This window comes from Sorex fumeus, unplaced genomic scaffold, assembly GCF_029834395.1.
Source record: "Sorex fumeus unplaced genomic scaffold, SorFum_2.1 ptg000151l, whole genome shotgun sequence".
NCBI lineage: Eukaryota > Metazoa > Chordata > Mammalia > Eulipotyphla > Soricidae > Sorex > Sorex fumeus.
In genome coordinates this window covers 3026287-3039105 of record NW_026606208.1, presented here as the reverse complement: position 1 = coordinate 3039105, position 12819 = coordinate 3026287, and the positions used below count along the sequence as shown (strand labels likewise).

Here is a 12819-nt window from a genome sequence, read left to right as displayed (position 1 = left end):
AAAAGACTTGCATAGTACAGAAAATAGATAAGATTTAAAAGAAAATCTAAGAGATGGGACTGATAAATAGATTAACGTCAAAGGAACCAACAAGGCTAAGAGGCATTCTTAAATATGCCAAAGCTAAGGTTCTGCCCCATCACACAGTACACAACTAGATACTATTCAATACATCATGATATATTATGCAAATCACTTTCTTTAAACATTTCCCTTTCCCTCTTCCAAAGAAAATCACTGAGTCAACAGAAGCATTTGTTTACGTACCTCAAACATTCTAGCAGCAGTGCACCTCACAAGTGCTGAAGTATGTACAACGCCATACCACAGCACAGTTAATAACAATTCGTGGTAGGCTGGATTTGCACTGAAAGATAAAGATAAAAATAAAATTAATGTTAAAATTGACAGCTCCAGTGCATGACTGGCATATTAAAAAAAACCACCCCATTTATAAGGATATACCATATTTATAACGGTACACATATTGACAAAATTTAAGAAATTTTGTATGATTCAGTAATTTAATATTCTTTTGAAAAGCTAGCACTCATAGACACCACGAAGTTTTAGGATAGTCAAGGCTTATACTTTAAGCTTTTCTAAGCCTTTGCACGTGTGACAGAACTCAGTTTAAAAGTTATAAAAAAGAAAAGCTGTATCTTCAAGGAAAAAAAGAGCACTGAACTTATGAGTAAGAAGAAGAAGACATTTGTGGGTTTTAGTTTTATCACTTATAAAAAAGGGGCACTGCATGTATTATATAACATATCATATATGGATCACAGAAGATCAACTCAAACCACTGGAAGGGGAAATTGGCTTAGACCATCCAACTGGAAGGTATTATTAAGAAAAGCACGAATCTGTTTCTAGTAAAGGATGAGATAAAACTACTTTAGCAGCCAGATGATGTCATCATCAGCATAACTACTGGAATGAAAAAGAGCCCAAGGAGCCAGTGTTCATTTGAACTTTCCAGTTCAGTTTTAACTATTCTTTCAACCTATATTCATTGTATTTCTCCAAGTACCCCAAATAATAGGTCTCTACCCTTTTTATAGATCTTTTATTGCAATATTATTTTACATCTCTTGAGTGATAGCACAGCGGTAGGGCGTTCGCCTTACAAGCAGCCAACATGGCCGACCCGAGTTCGATTCCTCCGCCCCTCGCGGAGAGCCCGGCAAGCTACCGAGAGTATTCGATATGCCAGACACAGTAACAACAAAGTCTCCAATGGAGACGTTACTGGGCCCGCTCGAGCAAATCAACGATCAACGGGAGGGCCTTTACCTTTACCAATATAAAAATATTAAAACAAAATATTAAAATAAAAATATTAAAAATTACAAATAAGTAAAATGCCCCTCCCTGAAAGTTTAAGTCTTAAAACCAGAAGATCTGGCATGTAAGCCAATCATCAAGACTGAAAGCGTATCATGGACTCTATAAACCCAATGTATATGAATTTTAAAACGCCACACGTTATTAACTTTACCCTAGTTCGACAAACGAAGCTTTTAGGCTATCAAGAGGAGCATGTGACAACGAAAGCAGGGTCATTACATCTTCTAAGAATCCAACTAACAGTTTCCGATCTTCTTCCTATAGAGAAAAAAATTGCTCATGAATTTCCACACAATCCAGTAGAGCTAAAATAATATTCTATTTGTAATTAGAATATTCTAGCAAGTAAGGAAAATATATCCTAATTGGAAGCACCCTAAAGATATTTATTGGGGCTGGAGCTATAGCACAGTGAGTAGGGCGCTTGCCTTGCATGTAGCCAACCTGAATTCAATTCCCATCATCCCATATAGTTCCTTGAGGTCTGCCAGGAGTAATCCCGGAGTGCAGAGCCATGAGTAGCCGCTGAGCATGACCCAGACAAAAACAAAAAAATATCTGTTTGGGGCTGGAGCGATAGCACAACAGTAGAGTATTTGCCTTGCACGTGGCCAACCTGGGTTCAATTCCTAGCATTCCATATGGTCCCCCGAGCACTGCCAGGAGTGATTCTTCAGTGCAGAACCAGGAGTAACCCCTGAGCATCGCCAGGTGTGACCCAAAAAGAAAAAAAAAATTGTTAAATATACGTCTATGAGGACAATGGCACAAGGGCAAAGATGATCTAGATTTAGGCCAGAGGTTCTTATTTGGCTCACTAACCCCCGTTTCTAGAAAAAAACAAAAAACCCACTCACTACTTCTCTGGAAATCTACCTTCTTTAAGAAAACAAAAAAGTGCCCCCAATTGCTCCTGAGATGCTACTGTCCACACCACCGCCTCCTCCCTCTGTGGTGCCAATGACCGGAGCCCTTGGCTGAATTTAGACTGATGCTAACACAGTAGGCACTTGAGCATGTGGTCAACTATATTTAAATTTCAATGACAAGTCAAGTAAAATAGATTACGTTCCCTCGCTACCTCAGCTGTAATACAAATATTTATATTTATGAACCGTGTGGCACCTTATTGGACAGTTCAGGTAGCGATTATTTTCATCACTGCAGGAACTTTTACTAGATAGGCTATATTGTCTTGTTTTTGTGTGTTTGTTTGTTCTGTGCCACACGCAGAGATACTCCGGACTTTCTCCTGGTTGTGCACGAAGGGATCACTCATGGCAGGCTCAGCTAGGCGGGGTGTGAGAACTGAAGCTAGGTTGGCTGCATGCAAGGCAAGAGCCCTACCCATAGAACGTCACTGTCGCACCAGGTTATGTTGTCTAAGTAAGATTTACTTTCATTTTAGTTCCCCTTAAATTATTTAATTTTATTATTTTTTAGGACTGGGGATTGATCCAAACATGCGAAAGCATCTGCACTTCTGCTGAGCCACATCCCCAGTCCCCATTAATTTTGGTCCTAAGTATTTAAAATGAAACATTAATTATTAAATAAGTGCTATTTATTTAGTAAGCAGTATCTTCTTAAAAGTCTGTCTGTCTATCTATCTATCTATCTATCTATCTATCTATCTATCTATCTATCTAATCTCTCTCCAAACAATATGATTAGCAAAGAGAAGCAGCACACTGTTGAAATAAAGACTACTGTTTTTGGTTTCCCTTGGCTTTTTGGGTGACACCCAGTGATGCTCAGAGGTTACTCCTGATTCTGCACTCAGGAATTATTCCTGGTGGTGCTCAGAGGACCATATGGGGTGCTCGGAATCAAACCCAGGTGAACCCAGGTCGACCATGTGCAAGGCAAATGCCCAATGCGCTTTTTTTCTATGGCTCCAGCTCCAAAGACTATTGTTCTTCAGTGCCATGCTTCATTAAAAAAAGGGGGGGGGGGATGAGGGGTGGGGGGGATGCTGGGACCCGTGGGGATGGATGACGGGCACTGGTGGAGGGATGGGCACTTGATCATTGTATAACTGAAACCCAAGCACAAAATTTGTAAGTCTATAGCTGTACCTCATGGTTTTTCACTAATAAAAAGAGAAAAAAAACAAAACAAAACAAAAAAAAATCTACAGTTTAAAAAATTTCTTCAATGAACTGTTACTGTCAAACCCAGAAAATACTGATTTTTCACCACAACGCTCTACAATTCAGGAGAAGCAAATCTACTAAATTTCAAGAGCCAAAAATAACTTATGTTGTTTACTTTCCTAGGGGCAGGAAATCTGACACTGCATGGAGAAAGAAATGGGATGTTGGGGATTGAACCTGTGTCAGCCACGTGCAAGGCAAGGGCCCACCCGCCGCATTATCACTCTGGCCCCTGCTGTGTGCTTTCTTAAACAAGCAACTCTGTCTACCTTTAAAAGAGACTTTAATTTCCATCTTGTAGTTACGTTCTCTCTTTACGGGTGAAAATAATAGTATTTTAAAACTTCATGGAATGACTCAAAAAGATATATCTTTACTTATTCAGTACATCAATACCAAGGGCCCTCTGCGAGACAAATCCTGCTCTTAGTACCATTTTATGCTTTGAAAGATACAGGGTGAAAAATGACACACTAGCTAAAAATTACCAAAGTTTAAAAGAGAGAGAGAGAGAGAGAGAGAGAGAGAGAGAGAGAAAGCGTGACACCACACTTGTTAGTATGCTGGGACAGCCTCTCGAATTACAGAGCAGGTGTGTATACTTCCTGGCTTTCGTGGTAGGAGGCACCATCAGTGTAGGACGAGTGGGGCTGAAGAGAGTGTGGGCCCGGAGGCACGCGCGCACAGCAGGCTGACCCTTCACTACTGCCAGGAGAGCTACTAAACCAAAAGAAAAATTGACGCAACACACTACTGCTGTGTCACCTGACATATCCTGCACACAAGGGTTCTGCACATATCCACATTCTGAGGGAATTCTGCTTCAGTAGAATTGGAACTTAACTTGTTCATTTTGAGTTAATGTTGGTTTACAAGACTGTACTTTAAAAAAAAAAACTTTATTTATTTTTGCTTTTTGGGCCACACCCGGTGATGCTCAGGGGTTACTCCTGGCTCTACACTCAGGAATTACCCCTGGCAGTGCTCAGGGGACATATGGGACGCTGGGAATCGAACCCGGGTCAGCTGTGTGCACGGCAAAACGCCCTACCCACTGTGCTATTGCTCCAGCCCCAAGACTGAACGTTTTTAAGGCCACAAATTCAGCCCTTTTCTTTGGAGTAAGAGCTCCTATTGCAAGTCAGCAAGTCTCCTATTGCAGGAGAGCTAGATCTGAACACTAAGGCAAGTCAACTCAATTTGTATTTTTCCTTGGAGTACCTAACTTCCAGCACTGCCCATGACAACTTCCATGAGTGTACTCCACCACACTGTCTGCTGCCCACACCCAGCCGGCCCCCACCAGCTCAGCCCTGTAACCTGCTTCTCAGGGAGCTCAAACCTGTTTTGAAACAAGCGTGTAATAAAGATGAATCACTGAACTTCGGATTCAAAGATTACAAAATATGTGAGGATCAATGGGGGGGGGGGGGAATTAGGCGTTCATTTGTGATTCTCACACACTTTATTTTTTTAATTTAGTCACCATGAAATTACAAAGCTAGGTTTCGGGCTTATATATGTATACTGTTTCAACACCGATTCCTTCACCAGGAAGGCGATTCCCTCCGCCAATTTCCCATTTGCTTCCCACCCACCAGTAGGCTCCCACTAGAGGCACTTTCTAAAAACAGGCAAGCTTTCGCACTGTGGCTTGCAGTACTGCTGCTAACAGGGTTCCTAGACAACACTTCCCGTCTTTCTCCTCCTTGTCCTATGCCCCAATCCCCCAGGGGGCATGGGTGGACCTGCTGCTCCCGTGGCCCATGGAGAGGTCGCAGAACTGCACCGATGGGAACTCAGGCCCAGCCACCCTGCATCCCCTGGTGACTAATCAGTTCAGTGCAGCTGAGCAAGGGACCAGCAGCGAGACCAACAGAAGAGATACTCAGCTAATTCTACCAGCAACTAAACTGGTCATAATTTGGAGTTTATCAGGCAGTTTATTTAACTAAGAAAAACAGGGTATTAAAGAACTTTGCTAAAAACAATAGAGCAAAGCATTAAAAAAAAATTCATTCAATTTTGGTTTGGGGCTATGCCCGGCAGCGTTCAAGCTTACTCCTGACTGCACTAGGGGCTCACTCCTGATGGTGCTTGGGGTCGCTGGCTTTGTTTGGTTTTAAGGTCACACCTGGTTGGGATCAAGGCTCACTTCTGCCTTTGTGCTCAGGAGTCAGCTGCTGCGAAGCTAGGGGGACCATGTGGGGTGCCGGGGACTGAACTCGGGTCAGCCATGTGCAAGGCAAGCGCCCTACCCGCTGTTTCAGCCCCTTGGGCCCCTATTTTAAACATATTACAAATAACTTTATCTAACACATGTGCTATTGTGTTTTTAGGTCACGTACAGCTGTGCTCAGGGATCATTCCTGGAAGTACTCAGGGCACTGAACCCAGGCTGGCTGTGTGCAAGGCAAATGTACCACTATACTATCATCTTTCCAGCATTCCACTGTTTGTCAAGAAAATGGAATATAAAATACAAACTTTGTGACGGAAGCATAATCGAATACTTTCAGTAACATATCAAAAGCATACAATCACTAAAATCATTCAACTTAAAACTTTATTCTTAATTTCATCAAGATATACTATTATTGATTGAATAAAATAACTGATTTTTCTATATGAGTAACATTTTCAATTATAGGCTCATTAAAAAGACATGTTATTAAGTATCCTACTAAATACTGAGTAATTAATAAGAGTGAAACTTAGAAATGCTAGATAAAAGTAAAGGACTTGTACTGGAAACTCAGAATTTTCCCCTTACCTGAATGTAACATGTAAGAACTCCTGTTGCATAAATGGGGACGGTAGCTTTAGTGAGGACCCCATTTCCTGCTGAGGAATCTAAAATCATTAACATAATTTTAAAAATTAAGTATATTTTAAGTATGAAACAAAAAGCCACAAATCATAATCATAAGGCTTACAAAAATATCATTATTTTGAAATATATACAATGGTTTTTGTTAAAAAATACTTTTTAGAGAACTATTAACATGAACACTTCTAATAGACGGGAAAGAACTTGAACAACCAAAATGAGGTGCTAAATCTTTATTTCCATAATCATGAGATCAGAATCTTCTGAGTTTCCCAAGTGCCCACATAAACGTATCTTTGTAATAATTCATGCTTCAGATTTTAAAAGTTCAGTAAAAGGCACTAAATTGAAAGCAGGCACTTAGATATACTTAACTGCTCCCAGATACCAGATACTACCCCGTTTCCAGGACCATTTTGGCTCTCAAGAGAGTATCTGAGCTAGAAATGACTGATTATAATCACGGAGAAGGGAGAAGTAGAGCAGGGAAAGCATCCAACCACATGTGAGAGTTTTAAAAATTCCTGAACAATGTTGAAAATTACTATTATGGCACTGACAATGCTATTCCTGGTCACTAGGTACAGTTTTAAGTACTACTTTTATTTACTGACAGTTTTGAAATTTTTTTAAAAATTCTTTTCAGGTACATAAACAGTCAACTGATCTTAAAGAATCTGACGAACCGATCTTAAGCAAAGATAATCTCCTTTGTCCCCCCCCCCCCCCAGCCTCCCGCCCCCACCACTGAGCTCATGGCTTTCTCTAGGCTCTGCACTCAGGTTTCATTCTGGAGGTGCTCAGGGGACTATATGGGATGCCAGGGAACAAACCTGGGTCAGTCACATACAAGGCAAGTGCCCTACCTGCTTTACTATCTCTCTAGCTCCCAAAATTCCATTTTGACGTCAATTAATGCTTGAGGGTTGTTTATTCTCTTGATAGGAGTAATTTTTTCTCTGAGTGATTATTGATGTTGATGGAGTGTAGCTATTGCTAGAGGCAAGTCGCTCTCCTATATGGAGAAACTAGTATTTTATACTGAAAGTGTGTATTTTCTCCATTCTCATAATTCCCAAATAAAAGTATTTTACTAGGGAAAAAAAAGTGTGTTTATAGACTTGAGGATACACTGAATATAAAGATGAGTGTTTATACAGGGATAATTATCCCATCTCATATGAAATTAAAACTCCCCATTCCTACCATAGTCCCCAAAATATTAAAAATTTTTCCATTAATGTAACACCAGAAGTTATAATTACTTAAATATATAAGACCAACTTTTAAGCACCCTAGACATTAATCTATTAAGAACATCCATTTAGTTTAGGCCACACACCTGACAGTGCTCAGGGCTTACTCCTGGCTCTGAAGTCAGGGTAAGTCACTCCTGGTGGGACTTAGGGAACCATGTGGGATCATGGGGACGGAACCCAGGTCGACTGTGTCCAGTGTAGGTGCCCTACCCACTGCACTACTTTGGCCCATACATAAAAACCTTAGGATGCATTTGTTTGGAAGATTTTGTTTTTAAATCAATGTCTTTGATCTTAAAAGTAAATGGAGTTTATGGGGCTGGAGAGACAACACAGCGGGTAGGGCGTCTGCCTTGCGCGCAGCCAATGCGGGTTCGATTCCCAGCATCCCATATGGTCCCGAGCACTGCCAGGAGTAACTCCTGTGCATCGCCGGGTGTGACCCAAAAAGAAAAAAAAAAAAGAGTAAATGGAGTTTTGTAGACCACTAGATCAAACCAGTAAGAACAAAATTCGACTATCTATGCATACCAGTATCTATAATCAAGATGAACCGTGTTGAAAAAAATTTTCTTTTTCCCCAGAATTTCATACTAGAGACTGAAAGACTACACATGAATGTCAAGAACCATACATGAATGGTTTCTTAGGTCAATGGTACTAAACTAGACTTTTTTTTTTTGGTGGGGGGAGAGGAGGGTGGGACTGGGAGTTTGGCAACACTTGATGGTGTTCGGGTTTCATTCCCAGTGGTGCTTAGGGGACCATGCAGTGCTGGGATGAAACTGGGGTCAAGGGCCAGAGTGATAGCACAGTGGGTAAGGTTCTTGCCTTGCATGTGGATGACCCAGGTTTGATCCCCAGCACGACAAACGGCTGCCTGGCCCCCCTGGGAGTGAATCACCAGCACTAAGCCAGGAGTAAGTCTCAGTAATGCCAAGCATTACACCCAAACAAAAACAAAACAAAAACAAAAAAATTAGTGTCAACGGCATACCTGCCCAGTGCAGGGCCTAACCGCACCCCACCCCTGCAATCTCTCTAATCACTAACATTTTCAGACAGAGGCAATTCTGCCCAGTGAAGTGCCTCACCCCTGCAATCTCTCTTCAGTCCCTACCATTTTTAAATAGAGGCGACTCCCTGTGATGTGTGAGGACCATGACATGCTGGGGATCACACTCAGGGCCGTCTGCATATGCTCTGCCACTTGAGAGCCTGGGACATTTAATTAGACCTTTTTTTTTCTTGCTTTTTTTTTGAGGGGGGGGAATGGTCACACCCGGCAATACACAGGGGTTACTCGTGGCTCTGCACTCAGGAATTACTCCTGGCAGTGCTCAGGGGATGCTGGGAATCAAACCCGGGTCAGCTGCATGCAAGGCAAAGCCCTACCCGCTGTGCTATCACTCCAGCCCTATCTTAGACTTTTGAGTGTGCTTAGACTTTTAAGACAGATGAGTACAGATGATCACTAGTCTGACCCGTCAAGTCTGTCATTTCTTTCCTTTTATGGGGCAGGTCACACCTGGGGGTGCTCAGGGCTTACTCCTGGCTCTGTACTCGGGGGTCATTCCTGGCAGGCTCAAGGGATGCCAGGATCTAACAGGTTTGGCTGAGGCAAGGACAATGCCCTATGTGCTGTACTCTGGGTCGGCTCACTGGAGTTTCTTTTAGATCTTTCAGATCTCCTGTTGAAGGGCCACAGACCACAAGAGGCGCTGGGTGCGATCCCCAACACAAGCCCTCCACCAGCCTTGCCCAGGAGCCTCTCAGGGTACAGCCCCCACAACAGTAAAACAAAACCCACACTTCGTCTTTAATGTAAAAAGAACAGAGACCTTCTGTTCCACTGCACTGAGTTTGTTTACACTTTTCTCGAGTCACCTAAAAGTGACAGATTACATGCTCTTTACTTTCTAATTTTCAATAGTTTGGTTACAGCACTTCAACCCCCAAGGGCACAAGTACTCAGCTCTGAAAGTTCAGTCTTTGATCAAAGTGAAAGTAAGGGTAGGTATTTATAATCAGATATAAGATTAACTTCACTGCTACATTATGGGGATCAGATACGAGAGCTATAAAACCAAGAACTCTACAGTTTGTCTTCCCTTTAAAAGGACTTACTAGCTAATTTGTATAATTGACATGCACTGAATAAAATCTTCTCCTAATGTGTGAAGAGAACTATTTTTAAATTTGTTTTTGGTTTTGAGGCCACATCCAGTGATGTTCGGGAGATACACGGTGCTGGGACTAAAGAGAGACCGGCTACGTGAAGGGAAGGACCTTAAACCCTGGACTGTCATCTTATCCCAAGAAATCAATTTTTTGAAAAATAGCAATCAACTCACCGATGTTTTCTTCAGACAGCCTTAAAATCTCTTGAAACTGAGGTTTGACCTAAGTAATCCAAAGAAAAGATCCAAAGAATTTCAGATTCAAACAATCAGATGACAAATAAAATGCTGACTACTATTAATAACTAAATTAAAACAATTACCAAGATGCTGCTAAATGCTTGATATTATAGCCTGCTAAAACTGAAGTTAATGATAGGAAGGTTATTCAAGGTAAGTAAGTAAGTAAGTAAGTAAGTAAAGGCCCTCCCGTTGATCGTCGATTTGCTCGAGCGGGCCCAGTAACGTCTCCATTGGAGACTTTGTTGTTACTGTGTCTGGCATATCGAATACTCTCGGTAGCTTGCCGGGCTCTCCGAGAGGGGCGGAGCAATCGAACTTGGGTCGGCCATGTTGGCCGCTTGTAAGGCAAACGCCCTACCGCATTCAAGGTAAGTATGTTATAATTTAAATTACTGAAAGAACATTTGCTATATTTAATAGGAATAAAACAAACTCTGTTTAGAGCACTCAACAACATACTTATCACAGGTTTAAACTTTTACTTTCTTAAAATTTAATCATCAAGAACAGATTTAATATTTCAAGTTAATTTTTTTTTTAACTTTTTGGGTCACACCGGCAATGCACAGGGGTTACTCCTGGCTCTGCACTCAGGAATTACTTCTGGCAGTACTCAGGGGACCAAATGGGATGCTGGGAATTGAACCCGGGTGAGCCGCGTGTAAGGTGTTATTGCTCCAGCCCCAGAGTAAATGTTTTTAAAACAACTTTAATATTTATTTAGCAAAGTTTCAGTTGCCTAAAATGCTTATCTTTTACATGTTTTGATTAAAATGTGAATATAGTAACTATCTTTTATCCATTATATCATGTCTCTAAAGGACTCATTTAGATTATAATATATTATAAAAACAAAAAGGATCAACAAGATTAAAGAATGAGTTGGGTTCAAAGGAAAATACAATTGTGATATCTAGAACCAAAGGAACTTGGAGAACACAAATGTGACAAACACTTTGAGCAGCGGCTGTCAGACCAGTGCTGATTCCCACGGGGCCATGCTACTTGGAAGCCAATAGCCCTGCGGCAGGTCTACTACATTTAAGATGTTTGGCTCCACACTGCCGGAGTTCAGCGCAAACAGCATTTTCTTGACTCTGTGGCAGATGGTTATAGAAGCAGAAACAGCACACTTAAAGCAAGACAGCTGTTACCTACTGATAGTTCCTCTGCTGGAAATCTTCGAGATAATATTAGATGGTCTCAACAGAGTAAAAACCCAGACCTTACAGCTTTTTTATTTTTCATTTGGCGACCACACCCAGCTATGCTCAGGAATTACTCCTGGCAGTGCTTACAGGGACCATATGTGGTGCCAGAGATTAAACCAGGGTAGCTAATGCACGGCAGGAGCCTTAATCCCTGTACTATCTCAAGGGCCCTAGATTTTAAGTGCAGGCTAAATCATTTTTGGAAAATTACTAAAAATATGAATATTATCCATAAGAATTTTTGTAAGCTTTTTTTTGGGATATTAGAAGATAATTCAAAGAAGGAGTCATGTTTTTATTTGTCCTACAATTAGTACTAACCAATTACATTCCTATGTCTCTTATATGGAAGAAAATTTGGAGTATTAGTTTTTACCTTAGTATTTGTAAAGATTTTGCCAAATGTCCGACAGAGGCGCCAGAAAAATCTGGAAAATTCATGGACACAGGCCGATGAAGTAACGTTAATTTTGCCAACTATTTCTATAAGTTGCGGCAACCTGAATAGGAGAGGAAAGGGGAAGAAAGGCAGAAGGAGCACATGAATTACTGTTTCCGTGAAATCCTAGAAACAATGCAAACCTAACAGCACCTCCTATCCAGTTCAATTTTGAAGGAACGCTGTTACTTGGGACCTCTTGAAAAGGTCTTCACTTTACACTAAGTTTCTTAAAATATGTTTTAATTGCTTGCCAGAAAATTTATGGGATTCTAATGGCAGAGTCCTACGTATCCAGTTAATGAGACTCAGATCTCTCCATATGATGCTTCACTAAGAACCTGGCTACTACGGTGTCCATTTAAACACCCCAAAAGAAAAATATAGAGGTAGTTTTAAACTCATTTCCTTTACTAGATAGTAGCATAGAGAGACCCCTCCCATATTAGGGTAGGCAGCACCATCTTCACAGATAAGCATGTACATTACAGTGATTATCTCTTTTCCTAAAGAAATTCACTCTAGATCAAATGAGACTATATTTTGTTATCTTGCAGATTTCCTTGCAAAGGCTTAAACACAATGAGCTACCTCCCATTCAAGTGATTCAGGTATATCCAACGAGCAACTTACAATTGATTGACAACCCATAGTAAACTCTCCCAGCCTGTTGTACCCTCATGTTCTAGTTGGTGATCGTAGAGTTGGAGTAGGACGGCCAATTGCTCTCGACTTCCAATAATAGTAGATACATCTTGAAGAGGCGACATAGGTCGTGGGAACCTTGTCACTGTAATAATAATAAGAAAAACACATTACATGGAGAACAGCAGTTTGGTTAACTGTTGTGTCAAAAGGAAAACAAGGCTCTTCCTTCTAATATTTTGTCTTTAATAATAAAATTTTATGAAACACTCAAATCATTTTTAGAAAAGTCACACATGAACAAATTTCAAAAACGTGATTTTATTAGGTTATAGGGGCTGGAGTGATAGCACAGCAGGTTGGTCGTTTGCCTTGCACCCGGCCAACCTGAGTTCAATTCCTCCGTCCCTCTCGGAGAGCCCAGCAACCAGCAACTGAGAGTATCCCACCTGCACGGCAAAGCCTGGCAAGCTCCCTATGGCATATTCATATGCCAAAAACAGTAA

General features: G+C 41.2%; 1 protein-coding gene across 4 annotated transcripts in view; it reads right to left on the bottom strand.

The window, feature by feature from the left end:
* The window catches only part of RELCH (RAB11 binding and LisH domain, coiled-coil and HEAT repeat containing), a 94914-nt gene that overhangs the window by 18147 nt on the left and 63948 nt on the right, over positions 1-12819 (bottom strand). For 3 of the 4 annotated variants that reach the window (XM_056106950.1, XM_056106953.1, XM_056106952.1), the window contains 6 exons: positions 12302-12458; positions 11606-11729; positions 9950-9998; positions 6280-6359; positions 1502-1608; positions 268-367 (listed from right to left, as the gene is read on the bottom strand). In XM_056106950.1, the coding sequence (XP_055962925.1) occupies positions 268-367; positions 1502-1608; positions 6280-6359; positions 9950-9998; positions 11606-11729; positions 12302-12458 (617 nt within the window). The remainder of the gene's footprint in view (positions 1-267; positions 368-1501; positions 1609-6279; positions 6360-9949; positions 9999-11605; positions 11730-12301; positions 12459-12819) is intronic. The other variant, XM_056106951.1, reaches the window with a different exon arrangement.